We start from the raw sequence: 24,452 nt of genomic DNA on the forward strand, positions 1-24,452 counted from the left end.
CACAAAACGAATAGGCTAAATAATTGCCTACACCCTGACAACATGGAAGTATCATTTTTAGCGAAAAATGTGTTTTGACATGGTCTGTATGGCATCTTGTCATACACAAGAATCAAGTACATTCAAGCAATCATTCACCTCGCTGCAGCTCACCTGTTCACTCGTAATAGCATATCTTCAGCGAAAAAACCCTACATTTTCCCTTTATATATATCGAGCAATGTGCATCTTTGCAGTTCATAATTTACAGGTACAAACAAGAGTTGCAGGATTTGGCAGGGCATGGAACAAGGTCCTCCTTCACATGTGATTTCATAGCAGAGATTTTCCTGCGGCTCGTAATTGCAGAGATCTCGATTTTCACAGTGCCACAGTATCAGATGGCAGCTTGCACCTTAATTTTCAGTAGAACCATGGGGCAGTAACACTCCTAAGCTACAAACAGATTAACCAGCAATATTGCAACAAATGAGTGGGTAACTCCACTTCTTGGCAAGCACAACAAATCCAGAGAATCAACCATTCTGGTTACTTCAATCTGATCTCTCAAGTTCCCTGAACCTCTGATCCCAATCTCTACCCTCATAGTCTTGGTCGGAGAAATCTTCCTCCGTACTATATACTATCTTGTCAGAACTAATAACTGTTCGTCGTGCCATGTCTCGAGCATTCAACAGCTGAAAAATGTGGCAAAGAGAGCCAAAGAGCATCACAAGGTTAAATTATGAGGATGTGTTACTCAAGACATATAACCAAAAGAAAATGCAAAAGCATGCAAAGGAAAAAAAAAAAGAAGAGAGACAAAAATATTGATTAGCAGCTTAAAAAATTTCATGATTTCTTTGAGCATTCACAAGTTTAGAAATGATATGCAATGCAGCAAGAAAGTTGTTGATGATTAATGCATGTACGTACATTCTAAACAAGTTGTGCTTGCGTTCTGCTTGTTCCTTCTTTCCCTTTTCCTATTATTCTCTTTTCCTAGTTATCCTTGACACGATAATTATTTAAAATATTGTATAAATTTGCCTTTTCTTTCTGTTTTCCTTTCTATGATATGGAGATCGGAAAGAATGAAAACTAAAGGCCTGTTTGGTATTGCTGTTGTTCTCTCTTTTGTTTTCAAAATATCGAAGAAGAAAAATGAAGTACACTGAACAACACGTGTGATGAAAGTCTCTTGTTTTTTAGAACTGTTTGTTAAATCTTCAAAGCTTTTTGGAACCATAGCTTCGTTGCATTCAAAAGGTTACAAGCTAGGAATGATAGAAGTTTCGGGCAAATGGTGTCTTACATATCAATCTCCATACAGGATTTTACTAACTTGTAGGGAGAGACAAAAAACCAACGATGCGCAACGGGCCCTAAAATATCCAAGACCTAGAAAATGAAATAAATGCATAGACTATGCTTAAGGCTATAACAGTAATGTGAAAAAAAAAGGTCCTGGAGGTTTGTGCAGAATTCCACAGGATTGTTGAGACTAAATGTATGTCAAAGTGTTTTACATGGCATCAAATACAATGGTCACCTCTTTTCTTTTAATTGATGCTTTGAATGATCCAGGTAATCAAACATCCAGGACGAAAGCTAGTGCTTCACCTAATAGGATAAACAGTGAGCAAACCAAATTAGAGCACGCTAGACTACCAGGTCTGGTCAGCCTGAGAATTTACGTTGTTAGAAAATAAACTATCACCGGGGGCCATTGCTTGGTAAAATGGTAAAAGTTTTGGGCTGACTAATTAATACCATTGCTGTGAGACTCAAAATCTAAGATTGGGACAGATCGGACGAAGCCAAGCTGAAGATCGGTAGCAGTCCGATCTAAAACGCCTTCGAAAAAACTTGCAAAACAAGTCAAAAATCGGATGGAGATCCTCCGGTTCTTGACCCTCCGATGCTTAAGTCAGTCTTGAGCCCTAGAATAATAGTAGAGCACAAGAAGAGGGTTTGCATGAAATTAGAGAAATTGGATTGAATAGGAACTAAAATCCTTGTTCAAGAACTGACAAAGCTCTCACTGGCATAATCTCACTCTAGTTTTGAAATTAGGATTTAGAACTTACCATTGGAGGATCTCTATCCCTCTATTTATAGAGAGACTGATGAGGTCATTACAAAATTTGTTAGATCGTCAGAGAAATTTGTTAAGCGATTATAACCAGCTATAAATGAGCTAGAGTATAACAGTACGTATAAACTGAAAATAAGATCATACTTAGCTATATCTACCAGCTGTATATGAGATCGTGGCCAACTATGGCTTAGCTGTAGAGATCATAAATAAACTCCACAAGATGATTGATGTACATGATATAAAAGTTGACATCGGCTACAGACTGATGTGCACCAGATGAGATCGATCATTAGCTCACCTGAAGCTCTTGATATTTAGATATTAGTATTATCGATGTACCTCCCTTCAGATCGATAAAAGCCCGATCCCGTTGCTTGTTTAGCAAGTTTAACTCACTGTAACTCTGTATTTTAAGATCGGTAATTTGGTAATCACATGTGATGATGCCACATGGCATGAAATCGGTTTAGTGCACCAACACTTTGCCCCTCACTTTCTATGTCCAGAGTGAAAGTTATCAGATTGGACATAGAAAGTAGAAACATCTGTCAATTTTCGCCGTCAGAAATAAATGCGCCATACCTCGATAATGCCAAAATTTATTACTTGGTGGAAAACGGAGAGACGTGTGCTTCTTTCTGAAAATAATACGGTAGATCTTCCTGCCATCATTATCTGAAAAGGCGATTTTGAAAACATCAAATAGATATCTGCCATTTGTCAACACATCATTATCTGAAAAGACGATTTTGAAAACATCAAATAGATATCTGCCATTTGTCAACACCTGATTAATTAATCAATCCGACCGTGGATTGATTCGACGTGGCAAAATCTGATGAAGGTGTGTCGAACCGTCGGCTGACAAAGCCGATAGATTAGCGCCAAATGTCACAAATCGACAATAAGATCAGTTCATCTGAATTGTTGATTTGCCTACAAAAGGCTTTCATTTTAGAACAACCGTTCATCTTCGCTATTTCCCTGTGGAGGTCCTGCTGGTTTTTCTCTAGAAGTCTCCCCATGCTCAATGGCCATCGAAGACAACAAGTTCACCAGAGGCGAAGAAGAAGAGTTCTTTTTCATCTCTGAGAGTCTCATTAGAATTTTCTTAGATAGAAAACTTTTCCTTTCTATTTCAAGCCTTTCTGCTTCAGTTCTTCTTTCTTTTTCCGTTCTTCGAGTTTTTCCCCTTTCATTTTCCTTTAGAAAAACCCCTAGGAAAACATGTCCACTTGGAGTGATAAGGGGAAGAAGATTGTAGGTGACCCAAGGATTCAGTCGACCCAGCTTTTGTTAGATTTTGAGATAGAAAGTCCACAGAAAAACCCCAATATCGATCCCGTAGATGAGGGGAGTCCAGAACAGCATGCAAAATCTCCTATACGCAGTCTCTTGGACGGCTTCGGTCCGAAAATGGAAGAATCCATTTTGATCGAGAACCTGATGACTCTTCGAAAAAAAGTACAACATTCCTGATAAGTATGAGATGTTGGTGCCTGATTTAGAAGGTCAGATTTTTGAACCCCTAGAAGACTGCATAGTTTTCTATGATGAAGCCCTCTAATCTGGACTTCGATTTCCACTGCACCTTTTTTTCTGTAATCTTTTTGACTTTTATAAGATCCATCCTACTCAGGTGAACCCAAATGCCATCAGGATAATCATAATATTCATAATAATGTGTAACTTCCAGCATATAAAGCTTAGAATTTTCCTCTTTAGATCTTTAGTAGTTCTGAAGAAACATCCATACGAGAAAGGTTGGCAGTACTTTTTTTTTGTGAAAAAACTGTAAATTCGCATCTGGCCTTTCTTCCTCCATTCACGGCTGGAAATGCCGTTTCTTTTTTGTCCGAGCTCCTATTCCATGGAGTTTTAGATCTTTCTGGGAGCATCCAGACACTAAGTGGAACTCCCATTATGAAATTCTCTCTGAAGATAAGGAGGCTCACACATTTCTGATTACCACGACAATGCCCAAGCTATCAAGGCTTGTTAATGATCAAGCATTGTACGATGCTGGTATCAGCCTATACTCTCTTCGAGATAAGACCGATGTATTTCTCCTTTGACCTTCTTTCTTTTACATCTTCTTACTTTTCTAAGTATACTACTTTGTGCAGAAATGAGGTTTGACCCGAAAAAGTTGATAGAAGCAAAGAAGAGGAAGGAGGATCCAACGCAAGCTTCTCCTGCCCCTGCACCAAAGAGAATTAAAAGTGCGGATCCTCCTGTAGCTTAGACACCTCGATCTTCTTCAGCTACTCCATCCCCATCCACTTCGGGGCAAGGTAACTCTCCAAGAGTCGCACAAAGCAATCCACATCAGGCACCATCGTCCGAGCCTTCACCTCGCCCACCAATCAATGTGAGGAAATCGAGAAAAAAGGACAATGCTCGTCCTGCACCTCCAAAATCAAGTTAGAAACCTACCTCCGTCGTGGCACCGTCAACTTCGACTAAAGGAGACAGCGTCGAGCGAATGTCTCTGCTGGAGCGACCTCGACTTGATCGCGATCTTCTTACTTCGGTGTTGTCGAAGATCAATATGGAGATATGTGGAAAGAATAAATTGGAGAAGATATAAATCATGGCTTTGAGCATCTCATGCACGTAAGCTTCTCTCCCTCTTTTTCTTTTTTTGCATCAGTGTTTAACCAATCTATTATTCCTCTATGCAGCTTGCTGTTGACTTTCAGGTCCTGTGTGAGAACATGGCCTGACTTGTAGAGAATAAAAGGGCCATGGATGATAATATGCTGGTCATCGAGAAGCAGAAAAAGGTGGCCGAAAAGAAAGCTAAGGAGAAGTCTCAGCTTGCCGAGGAGTCCAAACATGCAGAAAGACTCAAAAAACAACTGAATGAGAAGATGACTACACTGAAGAAAAAAAATCAGAATTTTTTGGACCTTCAGTGTAAAATAAAAAAACAGGAGATGCGTATCTTCGAGCTACATGAACGGGCCAAGAAGAATGAGAAGTTGGAGCCGAGACTTCAGAATGCGATAAAGGCCAATGAGATCCATGAGAAGGCCATTGAAGCTCTTAAAAACCAAGTTAGACAAGAGCAAGATAAAGCCGCCAAGGCAGTGGAGCAGTACAAGGCCTCCGAAGAGTTCTAAAACAAGGTGACTGAGAGCTCTGAGGGGGCATACGACTCGAATTGTATCGGTGCCAGAATCTGATCTAGTTTTTCGAAGTCAACATTTCCAAGATGACTCCAAAGATCGCCATTGAAATGGGTATTCAAGGGGAGCTCGAACGGTCTGCCGAAATATCTGAAGAACAAGTTAAGAAAGCAGATCGGGATATTACCGAGGTCACTGCTGCAGAGCCCATCTCAATGGTGCTTCCAACTGTGATTGAAATCCCCAATACCAAAGTCGTATCTGTGGAGTCCCCCGTTGTTGAGGCCATTAAGAAGCCGAAACAAATTAAAGAAGAGACAGCTCTAAAGAACTCTGACGCTCCTGTCGTTATCCTGTAACTTTTGTTTTTTCTTTTGGATGTATTGACCCAATATGGGTCTTTTTGATCTGTAATGACCCGATGTGGGTCTTTTTCTCTTTTTGAAATGTAAGGACCCGATGAGGATCTTTTCTCAATATATTTTCCTTCCAAATTAATGAAAATAGAATTTCCGATGTATCTTGATCCGACGTATACATTTCTGTCACTTGGACAGATTTTTATAACTTTTTCAAAGTAAAAAAACTTTATACATATAACTTGTAGGATCATAGTTCAATCGAACTAAATAATTAACAAAAGAAACCTTATCAATTAACAACTGATTTAAAGTTAAGGTTCGAATGTACCTTTGTTTGATGTGGCCTTAAATAGATCAGGTTCTTATCAGAACCTCAAAATTTGATCTCGATCCTGAGATTGTTATTTGATCTTGGCTTCTGGATATATTCATTTGATCCGAAGATCAGATTGACATAGGCTTGATCCGGAGATCGGTATTCGTTATCCGATGTAGCTTTAAATAGATTGGATTGTCAATAGAAAAAGATAATCTCGATCCGGAGATCAGTATTCTTCATCCGATATAGCTTTGAATAGACTATCAATAGAAAAAGATAATCTCGATCCGGAGATCGGTATTCTTCATTCGATGTAGCTTTGAATAGACATCAATAGAAAAAGATAATCTCGATCCGGAGATCGATATTCTTCATCCAATATAGCTTTGAATAGATCGGATTTTCAATAGAACAAGATAAACTCGATCCAGAGATCATTATTCTATTTTAGTTGTGACTACATCATCTCATTTGAAGATCAAATATTCTCTTCGGCTTTTGTCTGATGTAGGCTTAATCTGGAGATCGGATTTTCATCGATCAGTAGATTTTATCTCCATCTTGATCTTTTGGGGCTTAAGCTCAATCTGAAGATCGAATTCCAATCGATCAGGAGATCTTATCTCCATCTTGATCCTTCAGAGCTTAAGCTCCATCCAAAGATCGAATTTTCATCGATCAGAAGATCTTATCTCCATCTTGACCCTTCGAAGCTTACCAATCTGGAGATCGAATTTTCATCAATTACGAGATCTTATCTCCATCTTGGCCCTTCGGAATTTACCGATCAGAAGATCGGATTCTCATCGATCAGGAGATCTTATCTCCATCTTGGCCCTTTGGGGTTTACCGATCCGGAGATCAGATTTTCATCAATCAGAAGATCTTATCTCCATCTTAACCTAGCGATAAGCTAATCTTATCTCCATTTTGGCCCTTCGGGGCTTACCGACCAGGAGATTGAATTTTCATTGATCAGAAGATCTTATCTCTATCTTTACCCTTCGGGGCTTATCGATCTAGAGATCAGATTTTCATCGATCAGAAGATCTTATCTCCATCTTGGCCCTTCGGGACTTACCGATCCGGAGATCAAATTTTTATCGATCAGGAGATCTTATCTCTATCGATCTAGAGATCGAATTTTCATCAATTAAGAGATCTTATCTCCATCTTGGCCCTTCGAGGCTTAAGCTCGATCCGCAGATCGATTTTTTTGCTTTTTACATAGTATATGATGTACAAAAAAGAGCTCCATAGAGCATTTTTATTGATAATACTTCGAGATTTTCAAAATTTCAAATACAAGGAATAGAAGATCCAGATTGACTCTTAACCGATCAAAATTGGTTGCCTCCTGGGAGATAGATCACCAGCCTTCTGTGATATGCCAGATATCATATTGATGACCCCAACTGTTGGTCGATTGTGATTTTCAAAATTTCCTTCCGTCTAAGGTAGATATTTAATTGCTTTTGTTAGCCTTACGTATTTACTGAGGTAACCTTGGCGCACCAAGGCTTCTATCTCATCTTGTAGTTGTCTGCAGTTTTCGATATCGTGGCCATGATCTCGGTGGAAATGAAAATATTTTCTTTTGTTTCTTTTTGCTGGTAAGGTCTTCATAGGATCGAGCTTAAGGAGATATCCTTTTCCTTTAATTTTCATGAGAATCTATGCTTGAGGGGCAGACAAAGAAGTGCAGGAATCAAAGTACCGAGGTGGGCTTCTCGAGGTCAATTGGAGCCAATATTATTTTGCTAAGATTCACCATCTTCCCTTGGTCGCTTCTTCCCATTTTTTTCTTTTCTTGCCTGACGAAGTATGCTTTCTTCTTTCTCAGCTTGAGCATACTTCCGTACTCGATCGAACATCTCATCATAGGTATTTGAAAAATTTTTATTCAAAGAGAAGATCAGGCGATTGCTCCAAAGTCTCTTCTTTAAGGCAGACATGACGACCGCCTCATTGAAGTTTTTTACTTCCAAAGTGGTTGTATTGAAGCTAGCCATATATTTTCGAAGGTCTTCTCCTTCCTGCTGCCTGATAGAGAACAGACTGTCCATATGCCTCAAATGAGATCTGTTAGTACTAAAGTAGATAACGAACAGCCTCCCTAGCTGCTCAAAAGAAGAGATAGACCCCTGTGGGAGTCTAGAAAATCATACCCTCGCTGCTTTCTTGATGGTAGCAAGGAAGACAATGCACAATAGAGCATCAGAAGCCCCCCTATAAGGCCATGATAGCCCTGTAGCCCTCAATATGATCCATTGGATCGGTAGAGCCATCGAAAGACTCAATAGTAAGCATCTTGAATCGATTCAAAATCGACTCATTCAAGATTTCTTGAGAGAAATGAGATCGGAGGTTAAAGCTATCTTTATTTTGAGATCGACCTCCTACCTGAATCTCCATCAGGCGCTTCTCAAGATCTTGAATCTTGTGCTCCAGATCATCCCCTCTTTGAGATTTTATATTGTTGGGAGTAGATTCACCGTCAGTTTCATCATCAATGTGGGGTTAATCTTGATGGACTGGTTGATGGCTGTGTTGAGACAACTTTCAAAGGAAGAACTTTTTGATATCGCTCCTCAATCTTTTGAAGCTGTTGAACAGCTGCTGTCAGAACTTGAACTTACTGAACAAGCAGAAGAAACTGTTGAGGATCAACAGCAACTGGTTGTTGCTGGAAAGCTTCTGGCAGGACATCCGGAGAAGACGGAGATGCCAAAAAATTATTTGGTGCTCGCACTCTGACCATCTTTTCCACAAAATCAGTCACCCCTTCTTCTAATGCCAATCTGTTGTTGCGAGACTTAAAATCTGAGACAGGAGTAGATCGGACGAAGCTAAGCTGAAGATCGACAGCAGTCTGATCGGAAATGCCTTCGAGAAAACCTACAAAATAAGTCAAAAACCGAATGAGGATCCTCTGATTCTTGACCCTCCGATTCTTGACCCTCCGATGCTTAAGTCAGTCTTGAGCCCGAAAATAGTATGTGAAAAATAGTAGAGTACAAAACGAGAGTTTGCATGGAACTAGAGAAATTGGACTGAGTAGGAACTAGAGTCATTATTCAAAAACTAGCAAAGTTCCCACTAGCACAGTCTCACTCTAATTTTGAAATTAGGATTTAAAACTTATCGTTGGAGGATCTCTGACCCTCTATTCATAGAGAGGCTGATGAGGTCGTTACAGAATTTGTTAGGCCGTTGGAGGAATTTATTAGGCGGTTATAGCCAGCTGTAAATAAGCTAGAATATAGCTATACATATAAGCTGAAAATGATATCATACTTAGCTGTATCTACTAGCTGTGTATGAGATCGTGGCCAGCTCTGGCTTAGCTGTAAAGATCATAAATAAAGTCCACAAGATGATTGTTGTAGATAATATAGAAGTTGACATCGGCTACAGACTGATGTGCACCAGATGAGATCGATCATTAGCTCACATAAAGCTCTTAATGTTTCAGATATTAGTATTACCAATGTACCTTCCTTCAGATTGGTAAAAGCCCGATCCTAGTGCTTGTTTAGCAAGTTTAACTCACTGCAACTCTGTACTTTGAGATCGGTAATTCGGTGATCACATATGATGATGCCACATGGCATGAGATCAGTTTAGTGCATCAACAAATACAATAGTACAAGTTCAGGTTCTGGAGCAGCCACTCTAAGCAAAAACATCCCAAAGATTCGGTTTGTCCCCAATCCTGGATTGTCAGGATCATAACCAGGTAATGGTAGAGAGCAAGCGTTGGTGCAACAGTAAAGTTGCTCCATTTTGACCTAGGTGTTATAAATTTGAAAAGTGGAAGCTGCTCCTTCACACAGAAGGGTGACTACATTTGACCTCATGCAAACACAATGTTATCATCTTGGGTAGAATGCAGAAGATCATCAACATAGCTCAGCCAGTCAACAATACATAGTATTGGCATATATCCTTCCCATGATGATTCTTTAACATTACCTTTCTTCTTAGAGATGGGTCTGGCAACTCAAGTGCTTGTGCTCGTTGTTGTCTTGCTCGATTCCTCTTCTTAATATCCGCATTAGTCTTGCGCAGCAGGAACCATCTAAACAAAGGTATTGCAAAAAAAGCAGCAGCGTAGATCTGCAAATGGTTATCATGTTAGTTATTAAATTCAAATGGACTAAATGCTTATTGGACATAATAAGAAGGCTGAATGTGGTCACACACACCTATACATATCCAGAAATCATAACCATGCACGAGAAACTAATAATTTGAAGGGTCAAAAAATTGCACACATGGATCAGCCCGACCTAGAGTATGAAATAAAATATATTACAAAAAGGTGAAACATATGAAAACTTCTAGCTTTTCTTTTATTGCTCACTATCTAACATGTTAGCTGTCCCTCAGATTCATTTATCAAGAAGAAACTGCTACTTTTATTGCCATAAACGTTATAGTTTGTGTTAGTGCTACCTAAATTTCCTTTCCAGATCAGCTGAATATTAGTCATTGGTAAAATCAAATGCTGAGATTGCAAGCAGATAGCAGTCAATCAAAGCAATTATGGTACAGGAGCCCAGAGGCTCAAATCAGAACCATTTCCCGACTTTCCAAAACCAAGTTGCTTATTTCCCTATGGAGCCCTAGTTCCAAAATCGGCAAAGACCTTGGTGCTGTAAGATACACTTTTTAAGACGAGCTTCTAGACTTATTTCCCATACTCCAAACTTCTTTCCAAGTAGCAAAACGTGATTGATCATGCATCTTCCAAGCTCTAGATCAGAGAGACTAAAAAAGTGACTAGAAGCGCCTCAAACTTTCACCTTCATTTGGTGATTATCACAGCTTTTCCAGATCCTCCTGATACTGACTAAAAGTCTGTGCAACAAATGCAAAACTGTCCTACAGGATTCTTCTTTTGCCTTGCGAATAACATCTTTTCCCATTCGAACTCCAAATGGAGGCTCTTGCCAAAGACCACAAACCACAGATCAATCAGAACATCCAGGACGGTACTGGGTTTCATATCATTTTGCAAACTTAACAAGAATACCATCAATTAGGAACTGCAAGACTTGGGTAAAGCCACCCTGTACCCTGTAGCTACCATCCCGTCCAACTGATAGAGAAATAGAGCAAGAATTTATGAAATCAAGTAACTTAATAATATAGTCTCCAAACTCAAGAGATTTTCATTATTCACCAATAGTGAAACCTAGTTCAGTCTGCTCTCCTCATCTCAGAATAGCTCTTGTAATGTTCACTTCCTTAAAAGCAAACAACAAGTTAAAAGAGATTCCATCGGAGACAAGTTATGCCAACCAATGTTACCAAAATTTATTAGCCTTGACAACTTTAGATGAGTTATGAGCAAATGTATCTAACACCTTGAGTACATAAACATCAACATAAGCTCTTTTGCGCAGCATTATGACTTCACCCTGAGTGATTCCAAATTTTCATAAATTCCTGATTTATCCCAACTCTCAATGCCTTTTGACGACTCACTCTCCACTCTCATGCTTGGTTTCTTGATAAGCATGACTCTGCAAAAGGCTCACATGCATCACACCTATACAAATCTAGTAGCGTACAAGTCCAAGTCACAATGACATGCCTCTGCACACCACTACACTATCACCTCCTTTTGCACTTTGAGCTTTCAAAAGCTGCCTACGAAGAAAAAAAACATCCATTATCTTAAACTTACTCAAATCACTCTCTTCTTTCTATTTAGCACATCTCTCAACTCAAGGTGATTCAACACATTCCCCTCCTGATCAACCAGCCTCAAAGGGTGACACGACACACTCCCCTCCAAATCAACCAACCCCACATAAGCCAAAATACTAAAATGAGAACAACTTGTCCTTTAAACCAGGAATTTGTCATATAGCCTTTGAATTCCTAGCAAGTCAGTGTAATGCAATCCGAGATAAAAACAAAAAAAAAATTGATTCAGATAATGATAGGAGAATTTTCAGTTACAAAATAAATTCTAAATGCTACAGAAGTTCATAAAATTAGAGTAAAGAGTAACGCAAACTGAAAAAAGTTGAAGTATATCAGATAGAAAATCAAACCAGACCCGAAGTAGAGGAAACAAGTCAGCAACAAATGAAATGAAGCCCCTGGGTGTAACTGCCGTGTTCCTTTATTCAAATGCAAAATCAGTAAAACAGTAAGGATTATTGCAAGGTCATTAGTAACAAGGAAGCAACAGTTGGTACCTTAGCATGCTATCCAGAACAACTACTCCAAAAAGATTAAGTGCTCCCAGACCTATGACCATTGCCTTTTCTGATGGCCCTGTTTTACTGCAAAGTCACAAGCTTTCTTAACGTAAATAAATCAAAAGGCAAGACCAGACTTGAGCCATCAAAAAGTAAATACTTTGAGCTCATGTGAATTAACTATTACATTATACAATATTATGCCAAGAAAACATCAATGAGACATAAATCCCCACTTCAAAGTCAAGCATGATGACCATAATTGAGATATTCTATAAAAAAATATAGTGGGATTCTGTTCCAGTATTTTATGAATGACATAATTTCATGGAAAAAAAAAGCATACATAAAGACCAGACAGTATGAAGATAATCTGATGAGCAAAAACCATGGGAGAAACCAGTCACACGGGTCTTTATGATCACTTATTCCATAGGTTTCCTTAATAAAAGTTAGCAACATGCAAAGTGTGATGCTATGGGTCTATTTTTTTAAAGATTTTACACAAAAAATACTTAAAAATAATTGCAGTGAGCTATCTAGTAACTAGAAGTTCAGGTGGAAAAAAAAATAGCTATCACTTATTGTTAGAAATTGTCTTGGCTTATAATTTTATAAAGACACCAGTCTTGTAGGGCAGGGGTATATCATTGTTAATGTGCATCTGCTCAATGGAATAAACAACACAAGAGTAGATGAGAAAATAATTGACCAAGAAAGCATAGATGCTGATTGGCTGAGTTTATGCTACTGCCATGACATTAGATGTCAAAAGTAATACCAATAAAATCTCTGAATAGAAAGCTTCAACTGAAATTGAATCTCTAAATCTTCTAGCCATTCCAATAAAAGATGCTTCAATAACCCCTGATAACTTCTTCAATAGCAGTGGTTCTAAGAACCAAACAGCAAGAAACAAACATGATATTTCACAATTCAAACAAAACATACATGGGTCTAAGAGTGACAAATGTTGATTCTAGAGAACGTGATCATTATGACATCTCAAAAATTAAGGAAAATGTGGCGTGAAGCATACAGATGCGGCAGAGAGGGGGGGTGTGTTGTGGAGGCAATGCAAGAGGAGCCACTAGGCATTTAGGCTTCAATCATTTCATAGCAAAAAACACTAGCATTTCTATCAGAACTCCCCATTCTAATAACATCCTTTTTTTAAAAAAAAAAAGAGAGATGCTTAGTGAGAGTAATAAAAAACAGGAGGGTATAAAATCAGGTTATATCCATAACCTATAATTTTAAATTCAGGCCGAGATGCATATAATTTACTTAAGCATCCTGTTAACATTATTAAAATAGTAAATATCAATTAGTTAAAATGGAATTAAACCTGATGCCTCAAAATTTTGTTAGACATCAAAAGGTACTGTTTGTAAAATTTTAGCCAGTAAAAGGTCCACCGCACTATGGCAAGAGGAAGGTTTACTATGATGGGACAAGATAAACTGATGAGAGGACTACATAAGAAACAACCAGGAAAATGCGGATGGGGGGTAATGACCTGACATAATCTTTACTGGTTATTTAATTAGGTAAAAATAAGATTAGAACATAATGTATAAGTGTCTTGTATAACTTTCTCATGTAAATGACTCAAAAGCTGAATTTCAACATAAAAAACATACAAGTAGAAGCATCTCTTTGCAGTGCACTTGACCTAAGACATTATGCAATTAAATATTTGGAATCAACATGAACAACAAAGCCTCAGAAGAAGCTGAGGGTGCAGTAGAATACAAGAGACCAACACCAAAAGGATGTTACAATGCTTGGTTGTCTTGATAACTTGAAAGTTTAAGGCAAAGATCATGGAAACACTAACCTGAATTGCCACTTCTTCTCCTTAAAGTATCTATCGACCCCATTAACCCACTTCGCCCACTTTTTACCAACATATTCCAATCTACCAACCCTTCGGGAAGAAGCAGTTCGTTGCAACGATGGAAACCGATAAAGAATGTTTCCCTGCATGAGCCAGGAATCATATTATAAAAGCAGAAACGTCAAAGCAAGACTCATGTACTACTAATATTAACAAGATTTCTATTAAACAAACAGGTATTGACTGCTTGCCAATCGAATGCATGTAAATAGGGGATAAGAATTCCAACTTATAGGGAAATAAGCTAGCAAAGATAGCTTCGACCATCTAGGCACAAATGGAAGTTACCTGGAAAATGCTGTTTTTGCATGCATTTCTGACTCAAGAAAAAACTTAGCAGTTTAAAAAAAAGAAAGAAAAAGAAAAAAAAATCAGCAAACCTGATATACTGGCTTTCAGGCCTATCGCATGAATCCTGCTAAAGAATTTGATAATTGATCTGCACATCTTTCTGTCCTTTACATAATATCTAAGTTGTGGCCTGATTTGGCCATCACCACCACTGCTTATTATTAAGTAGAGAAGGGCACTCGCACCAGCTAGAGCAAACTCATCCTCCTATCCATCTCTTTTTCCTTCTTCTACCTTTCCAGCATTTTATTGCATACACGAGCTTCTATACTCTACTACTTTTCATCTGCATTTTCCCTTGGACGAACATTTTTCTCAACAATTTTTTTTACAGAACAACAATACTGTCTTAGACGTATCTCTTCTTTGACAAATCAGAAGCCTAAACTTATTGCCAAAGATTCAAACTTAGAGTTACCACATGGCAGCAGAGCACCAGTGAGATTGGCTCTAGAATTTAGATTATGTCAATATTCTCTTTTTTATCTTTCCATCTCTTGTTTATGGTGCAAAGCTATTTGCACAGGGTACAATCTTTTCTTTGATGTCTTCATGCAAGATCTACATGATTTACAGGTCATGTCTGCTGGTATTGAAGTTTATCTCCACAGGGTATCATTCTTCTTTGACATGTTCATGCAAGATCTCCATGATTTACAGGCCAGATATGATAGTGTTGAAGATCTCATTTTCCTGCTGAAAAAATGAAGATGATTGTGCAGAGAAAGTTGGAACAATTCTGTTAGGGCTTTTGATATGAACCATGTGTCTTAGAAGTCTATGTTGGGACCGTTAGCATCATTCCCTTGCCCTCAAATTCTCCAGTCTTTCATGGTCTTAATCTTTCTAGCCAGTTCAGTAGACAATTATTGGTTTTAGCAAACAAGTATGCAATGACTCACTTTTTTGTTTCATAAAAATTAGGAATCATGATAGCTCCATAGAGCAATATGCAAGACAGAAGCAATGTTGTTGAAGGCCCTAGGCACTGGGGGTCCCTAGAGCCTAGGCGCAAGGCGCAGGCACGCGCCTGAGAGAAGTCAAGCGCTAAAAACAAAAAAACAGAGAACTAATTATAGGTTAAGAATTCCAACAAGTAAAAACTAGCACCCTGTTATTAAAAAGTAAAAACATAAAAAAAATCTAGCTATAGGCAAGAAGACCAGCATGTAAAAACTAGCTCTACCCAAAAACAAGAAGAAGAAGAAGAAAAAGAATGACAAGAAGAATAAAAGGTTAGAGAGCAGACTAATGTGCTATGTTATGCTCTGTTTTCTGGCTAGAAAACAGAGCATGTCAGAAGAAGAAAAATAAGAAGAAAAAGAAGAAGAGAAGGAGAACTGGAGGAGAGATGACTTACATGGTGTTAGGCGATGAGATGAGATGGAGGTGCTTTTTAGGCAGAGATGAGATAGAGTCTGATGGAGATGCTTCAGCTTCTGCCTTCTGATTCTTTTAGGTGATTCCAAGAGCCTCATAATGTTTTTAAAGTCCGTTTTTCAATGATGCCTTTCCAATCCCTATTTACTATAATTGACCTTTCTAATCCCTATTTACTATAACTGATCTTTTCTATTTCTTAGAAACTAAAAATTAATACTTACTGGAATCTTGTGCCTCTTGGGTGCCTCATTGTGCCTCTGAACAATGCAGAGGCATGCGCCTGAGGCGCCAAGGCAACGGCCCTTGCGCCTAGCACCTTTTGTGCCTGAGGCACACCTAATAACATTGAGCAAAAGTATCCAACTTCAACCATTGTCAAAAATTCAATATGCCCAAAATCCACCCTAACTATGGAACAGTATGGAGCGACTAAGTACCTACAGCATTCCTCATAAGAACATAATAATAGACCATGAGTTAATTTTAAAGATCCAGCAAGGGACAATCCAAGACTCAATTCTTTATATGTCTTTATAATGGGTTTGTTTAGGAAGTTAAATCTATATTAAACACAATTAGTAAAAAATGTCAAAGAAACCAGCAAATAAATTAACAGTAGAAAAGTTAAGGTCAAGGTTAAGACTCATACAAAATGCATGCAATAATTATGACCAGCTTAAAATTACTTCAAATGAACAAACAAAGTGTATTTCAGTCCAAAGACTTGATCTACTAGAAGAGGAAAAAGAAATACCTATAAAATATCTATTCTCAAGTTCTAATTATAAATGTTAGAACACGATGGTTGACAGGAAAATGCACATGCAGATTTCTCGGAGGTCAAAGTTGGGACACAATATGAGGGTGTGGACAAGATTGCAAAATTCAAATGTTTAGTAATTGTATTTTCTTCAGATTAAAACCTAGGATTTTTGAGGAAAGCCTACATAGGCCAAACAAACTTATCTTGTGGATGGCACTATATTACCCGATGTAGCCAGTAGATGTTGCAAGCTCCTCAATCTACCATTAGTTATTCTTATAAGGACTCTTTTTTTGACCAAAGCAAGGTTTCATGCACCAATGAGAAGCCAATTATCTCAAATGCTCCTTCACTGTTACCCTATCCTGCTTTAGTTCATTCAGGTAACCACTGTGTACTCTTTCAGATGTTAGTCCCCCAGGGATAACTAAATTTCCACTTTTTAGACAACTTGAGAGTGAGAGATGCACTAATTTTTTTCAAAAACAAAATGTCAGAGACACCAGAAACTAAAAGATATGGAAATAATAGACATTGCTGTAACAATACTCCATAGTAATTATGGAAATTTTCCATCATCTCCACAAGGGAATTATCAAAGATACTTTTAGTAAAATGCTATTAGATTTGTAAATTAATGTTTATATGAAATTGAAAATACAATGAAGTTTCTTCTGCTATCTATTTGGAGACTTAGCACCAGGGTGCAACTAATGACAGGAACAATGAATAAGAAAAAAAAAATAGCATCATTAGTATATATTTCATTAAGCCAACTTGATATAAATATCTAAAATGATCACAGGGAAATTTTACAAACCTCATCATCCACTTCTGGGTGCCCATCGTATCGTAATAGCACAGGAAGGATAAATGATTCGTCATCCTGTTACTCACAATGGAGCAAATAAGGAAAAATGAGCAAAAGCAAGAATTCTACATCACCATACAAGCATTGCAAAAAGATGCAGCACAAATAAGGATAAATGAGCAAAGCAAGAATTCTACATTACTGTATGAGCATTTTTATGAAAAAGATGCATCTGAGAATGTGTTGCCTTCTCCAAGAGTATTTCACGGGGTAAGAACTGAAAACTTTATTAAATTTTAAGATCGCTATAAGTAAGTAGACTACAAATGTTGAATGAAAGACCACAAAGAGAAACAACACAGTGATAAGCACAAAAGTGTATAATAAATGAGAGAACAGGTTTCCATGACAACAAAATTACACAATCGCACTAGTTATCATGTTTCCATTATCCGAAGACCTTGTTGGTGGACAACAATTAAAAGGAAATAAGCATACCGCTGTCTCTTCAGTTGGCAATACATCAAGATATGGAGCAAGCTCTTCTGCAGTAACAACACCACCATTTGAGGTGATATACTCTCCAATCTGCCCATATGATACAGATTATGAGTTAAATAACTGATTCTTTAATCCTAAAGTCAGTAGAATAGATTTACAAAAAGCTCACAGTAAGATTGACAAAAAGTAACAATCTAAATGGAAACAACTAATAAATGCTTGAACTACATGGTTGTTCATGCATTAAAGATGCAATACAGGAAAAGTTCTTCGGGTAGCACACTTAGTCTGGCTAACTAATGTCATAAAAATATCATATTAATGGAGTGTCGCACCCTTGGCTAATCTTAAAGAAGGTTAGAAATTTTTTTTTATAAAAAAAGAGAAAGTAACTCCTCAAAGCTTCCTCCAGACAGATACCAAATGACCTAGTCATTGACTTCTGAGATCCATAAATTTTATTTTACCACTTTGGATTCTAAGTTATTACTAGTATGACACGGAATACGATCATAATCTAAGGATAATTTTGCTAGATAGACAAAAATGAGTTTTAAATGTGAAGAACACTTAACAGATAAACTTCAACAGAATAACCAACAATTAATATGTGAAACATTTGAAAGCAATGGACAACTTTGAGTGTGATAAAAATACCAGTTTCCACCTCTCTTCTTCAATCCCTTGATTTGGATTCCCATCACCGAATACAAACGAAAAAACCTATAAAAGGAAATAAGATTTGCACGGTTGGTTGCAATTTAGAAGTAAGGAGACACTATTGAAAGGAAGAAATCAGTCAACCCTTTCTTATTACAGATTCAACAAAGTTCATCCTGTCGTCTGTGCTCATCTGCCGCCTCCTGTAGTAGTATGGATCCCAGTACCTGAAAACGACATACCATACATACATCACCACATAAAGATGTATATTCATGTAAGTATTCTATGTTCCAACGAATAAACATAATTAAAAATCCATTTCTTTATAATTGAAGCATGTACTGCAAGTTAATAAAAACATGCAGAACAACAAATAAAAGAACTAATATTTCACAAGATGATCTTAATTCTTAACTATATATAGGATCTTTTAGAGTAGGTATGTGGTTGCAAACCAGCAGAATAGAGAGAAAAAGTCAGGCTCAAATTCCTAATGAGCCTGGGGATGGTACAGAACTCGAGGCATCCAAATGGAAAACCTCAATCATAATGAACATGATCTGTTCTTTCATGCATCTTAATTATGTCTAAATATCATATCTTGGCTTGGTACAGCAGGGACGCTAATCTTCATCCATTGTTGGATACTTGGATGTACTTTTGTAGTTTGCGAATCTATTTGGTATAGCATGTTTAAGATTTAAAGTGATTTTATGACTCCAAAGGTTTGGATAAGAAAGAAATATGTATTAACAAATCTGCATGCATCCCTTTAAATGCATATGGTCAGACCGGTGGTTTAGTTGCAATGACCGCAATCAACTCTTTCATGGTGTGAACCCATCTAGGGATTTCTTTCCAAAAAAGAGAGTAGTTATACAGAGATGTGGAGGGTGAGCCTTGATGCAATGGTAAGGTTGCTATATTGTGATCTGGAGGTCATGGGTTCGAAATATAGAAACAATCTCTCCACACATAAAGGTAAGGCTGCGCACACTTGACACTCCCTAGACCCCACACTGGCAGGAGCCACGTGCGCTAGGCTGCCCTTTCTTTTACTACAAAGATGTGACCCAGCAGCTTATCTTTTGATTTACTTGATAGTGATATTTGAATTATGAAACGAAACAAATTCTGCTGTCATTTCTCTCCATTGCTTATATCTATTGGAAGAGCTTATCTTCAATTGTCCTACACCATTGAAATACCAATTTGAACTGAATACTGATTTCAGATGGTTACATAATACCCAGCATTTTATAAAAGATAGAAGTTCTGAGTCAATTTTCAAGAGGGTTAAGATTGTGTTTTTATTCTCAAAGCCCGAGGCTAGACATTGCCTGCTAGCATATAAGTTGAATGGCATTAACTTAAGAATGACAGATATCAATATTAATAATAGATGAAAAGAAGAGTTTCATGGCTATATGCCCAAGAGATACACTACCCCTAATAGAAAAACAACAAATAACAAAGAGTAGGCCACAATATGAACGAGCCAACTGACACACATGCGTGCACACGCACAGAAGGAGAGAGAGAGAGAGAGAGAATGTCAGATATTAGCAGTATGGGAGGTTATAAAGGCCCATTAAAACAATTTGAGTCTAGAATGGGACAAAATATAACTCTAAGTTTGTTATGTCAAAATATAATATTTTGAAAGCTTCAAAATTTCTCTCCCTTTTCTTTGACTTTCCAACAGAAAATAACCCAATGATATGCTGGGATTTCTTTATATTGCTGCCAATGCAAAAGCTATACAGAGGAATAAATCACTACACATGCTGCTTAGTCATCAAGATTTCAATATATCCAAATTTAAAAGCTTATCACCATAGTCTTCATGTAAAATTGCAGTGCTAAATAATGCAAGCAATAATCTCAGCCATCATGCATCCAGTGACAAAGGTTGTGTCTGCAATCAATAATGAATCCATTGAGATCAACTTATCATATGAACCATGTATTTGGTCTTTTGGGGAAAATAAAAATAAAATAAGAAAATTTTTTGCACACTTAGAATAGGTTGTCCAGATTCCTAGAAGGGTAAGTGAAAAGGTTACGTCAGCTTATTGCATAATGCTAATAAAAGGAACTTTGTTTTTCCAAGAAATTTCTCTTAAATAATTAAGAAAGGAACAAAAAAGAATCCACATTAGCAAAAGAAATCAAAAGGACCACTAATGAACTGACAGGATAGAATAAAGTGCTAGAAAGACTTAAAACTGCAGCACATGATAACAAGTGAAACTCTAAATTGCATTTATTTATGTGTGTCTGGTTAACAGTTAAGGCATGCTCACGTATATGAATATGTATAGTTATACATGTTAGCATCTTACATATCAATGACATCCTAAACTAATATTTTAAAACACAAAGAAGAAAGAAAAACAGACAAAAAAGAAAAACAAAAGTACTAGAGGCAAAGCATATGAGGTCATGCTATCAAATTCAAAAGGTAGTGACACTAAAGACAGATAGAATATCTCATATGTAAAATAAATTGCAGGAGGTAGAATACGGATGCCAAAATCGAGAGACAACAGGAAGATAATGTGTCTAATAATATTTCAATTGAACATATCCATGCCTCCTTCCTTCAAGCAAACAGAAATTTAACTGGAAACATATCAGATGATAAACCAGAGAAAACCATAATATTTAAAAGAGAAATTACCAAAATAAATCAGACGGGCGAAATAAAACAGTGAAACTAGAGTCATATGATCTCCCCCCTCGTCTTCCACGATTATCTTCATCACTGTCATCAAAAGAGTCATCTTCATTACTGTCATCAAAAGATAACATGACATTTTTTTTGCAAATCTAATCTTTTTCTGTAAAGAGGATGGATCACTAGGAGAAAACAAATAAACAGTTGAATAAAAAAACCATTAATCTGATAATTGCAATATATAGAGATTTTCTATATAATACAGAGTATAAAAATTAAGGCATTAATCTTCATGCAGCTACCTCCGACTTGTAATGAGCGAAATAATTGCCGTATATACAATAACGATGGAGGCAATAAGGGCTGTTCCAAAGGAAACCCTGATCAAGTATGCAGTTGCTTCCTGCAGAGCAGAAGAAGGATTTAATCATACTTGGTCCAAAGAGTATTAAATCTGTGCTAACAACCAAAAATTAATCCAGAAGACTCATCATACCTTCAATTTATCAAGCAAAGGTTCAATTTTCATTCGAAGAGATTTGGCAGAAAGTTTTGAGCGATAATCCCTTGGAAAAACATAAAGAACATCTCCTTCATCTGACACCTATCAATACAATCTTGAAATAGACTGTCTTATGAAGACAAGAACCTTAATGTAGTAAGAAAGGTGAGTATGTAGACATATTTGATTCAAATAAGTAGTTCGAATGTATTATATGAACAGAATAATATGGTTCGAACACAATATTTCTAGACCTTCTACATTTGCTCATCTAGATCATTTTTTTCATTGTTTACTTTTTTCATCCTTTCATTTATCAATAATTATTGATACCTTGTCAGGGAAAACAATGCAATGCAACCTGACCATCATGGCAGGATTTACACTGAATAGGACTGCATAACCTCCAAATACAAAACTGGAGGACAACAGCTTTGCTGAGATTATTTTTTTTTTTTTAAAAAAAGGTAGGGAAGGAGTGGGGGGGGGGGGGGGGGGCGGATGCTAATTGTTTTTTCTTTTTTCAGTAAATAACCTCCAAATTCTACATACGCATGAATGCAATTAAAGCATGTATAACTTGGCCATAGATTTGGAGAAAAATATTGCAGAATGCTAATTTTTTTTTTTCAGTAAACAAGCCAAAAAAAAAAAAAACTGATAAGTGCAGTGTTCAAGTATTAACAAATCAAATCTTCCAACATCGGCCCACATCCCTGAAATTTTGCATGCTTTTCCTGCTAAACAGGAGTAAATAGTTCTTCCATCCATCGTCCACTCTAAAATTTGTAGCCCTATTTAAATCACTATATCAGTGAATCTAGTTAATGCGGAGCAATTGGGACTTGCCTGACCACTATTTGTATATTTTATTCACAAAAATATTGATCTAAATAAGAGCAGAATGGCATCTTGAAAAAGCAAAAAGGAAAACCATGGGAATATGAACAAAAAGAAAAACGAAAATCGTGTGAATACCTCCAAGAATCCGCCAGTATCCGCCGCGAGTGCCTGGAGCGCCCTCTCGGCCTCGTCCAGCTTAAGCCCCGCTCGACTTGCCACATCCCCAATCGTGACCCTCCCGCCGTACGAATCGACGGCCTCCATAGCCCGGTTCCGCACATCGGACGGCAGCCTATCCGTCTCCACGACGCTGCCGGGCCTGATCCCCGTAGGAACCTCCACGCTCGCCCGGACCACCGGAACCCTAGGGCTCGGAGGTCTGACAGCGATCCGGAGGCGAATCGAAGCGGGATATGAAGATGAATGGGAGAGGTCGGCAGGGGATCGGAGGAGAAGCGAGGGTTTAGGGGGAGGGGGCTTGGATGAGGCGAGGTGGCGCCCGCTGGCGGAGGCAGCGAAGCAAACAGAGATGGAGGCCATTGATTGGGGGGTGGGGTTCGGGGTTCGGGTTTGGGGTTCGGGGTCCCTCAGGTGTTCGCCATTGGAGGGAGGAGGAGGAGGAGGACGAGGACGAGGGCTTGGGCTTTGTGGCTTCACACTTGAGATGGTCTCGTCTCGGGTTAGTGGCCGAGAAAATTTCGGGTGTCGAGACACGTATTTAATCTTTCTTTTTTTTTTGGTAAAATATTTAACCTGTTCGGGTACCGGCGTGGGAGGGAGTTTGGCTGCAAAGATGGGAATCCGTTTCCGCCCGAGGACAAACTTGGCGTTTCACGAATGCCAACTTGCACCGAATACTGAATTACTGATGCTTGGCACTTGCGCTGCACGTGCTTGTGCAAGTGGATGGGGGGGGGGGGTTTTGACTTTTGATGAATGGCTGGATCTCATCGACTATTTAAAAAAAATAAAATAAAATAAAAGGATGTTTGATTAGAGGAAGTAGGAGTTCAAAATCAAAATGGATGACTCTCATTCCAATCGTTTGGTTGGGAGGAGTCTTATTCCGCTTCCAATTTTGGAGTAAAATGGAATAGCCCAATATATATAGAACTAAATCTCTATTCTTCTCTATGGATTCAATTTTTCATTTCGATTTCAATCACAAACCAAACATTTCGGAAGAGTTGGCCATTCCGATTCTGATTCCAAATCATTTTAATTTCGATTTTCATTCTAATTTTGATTACGAACCAAATACTCTCTAAAAAATTAGGTACGAGGGAGCTGGATGGCAAGGAGAGAGACAACGAGAGAGCAGGATAGACAGAGCCCTGTGCTTCCGTGACACGCTCCTTCCTCATAGTCTCCATTGGAGAGAGGTGATGACCTCTATGTTATCACTTTCTTCCCCTCACGCTTCCGCCCGTCAATGGTGTACACCATGTACATGGTGCTTGCAGAGATGGAGGCCATTGATTGGGGGGTGGGGTTCGGGTTTGAGGTTCGGGTCCCTCAGGTGTTCGCCATTGGAGGGAGGAGGAGGAGGAGGAGGAGGAGGATGAGGGCTTGGGCTTTGTGGCTTCACACTTGAGATGGTCTCGTCTCGGGTTAGTGGCCGAGAAAATTTCGGATGTCGAGACATGTATTTAATCTTTTTTTTTTGGTAAAATATTTAACCTGTTCGGGTACCGGCGTGGGAGGGAGTTTGGCTGCAAAGATGGGAATCCGTTTCCGCCCGAGGACGAACTTGGCGTTTCACGAACGCCAACTTGCACCGAATACTGAATTACTGATGCTTGGCACTTGCGTTGCACGTGCTTGTGCAAGTGGATGGGGGGAGGGGGGGGTTTTGACTTTTGATGAATGGCTGGATCTCATTGACTATTTAAAAAAAATAAAATAAAATAAGAAGATGTTTGATTAGAGGAAGTAGGAGTTCAAA

General features: G+C 38.2%; 1 protein-coding gene across 2 annotated transcripts; it reads right to left on the reverse strand.

The window, feature by feature from the left end:
• Positions 1–23: 23 nt before the first annotated feature.
• LOC105052127 (uncharacterized protein At5g03900, chloroplastic) lies at positions 24–23,197 on the reverse strand. 2 transcript variants are annotated; one of them, XM_010932837.3, is made up of 13 exons: positions 22,643–23,193; positions 21,659–21,766; positions 21,465–21,565; positions 21,166–21,249; positions 18,637–18,706; positions 18,477–18,542; positions 17,817–17,906; positions 17,328–17,393; positions 13,951–14,093; positions 12,108–12,194; positions 11,966–12,029; positions 9,868–10,011; positions 24–677 (listed from the first exon to the last, which is right to left on the reverse strand). In XM_010932837.3, exons 1-13 carry the CDS (start codon positions 23,045–23,047, stop codon positions 534–536), a joined length of 1,572 nt encoding a protein of 523 aa, XP_010931139.1. In that variant the 5' UTR covers positions 23,048–23,193; the 3' UTR covers positions 24–533. The 2 variants fall into 2 exon arrangements, with proteins under 2 accessions (XP_010931139.1, XP_073099914.1); XM_073243813.1 differs by lacking the exon at positions 9,868–10,011 and having other exon boundaries at positions 22,643–23,197.
• Positions 23,198–24,452: the final 1,255 nt, after the last annotated feature.

Source organism: Elaeis guineensis, chromosome 9, assembly GCF_000442705.2.
Source record: "Elaeis guineensis isolate ETL-2024a chromosome 9, EG11, whole genome shotgun sequence".
Classification (NCBI taxonomy): domain Eukaryota; kingdom Viridiplantae; phylum Streptophyta; class Magnoliopsida; order Arecales; family Arecaceae; genus Elaeis; species Elaeis guineensis.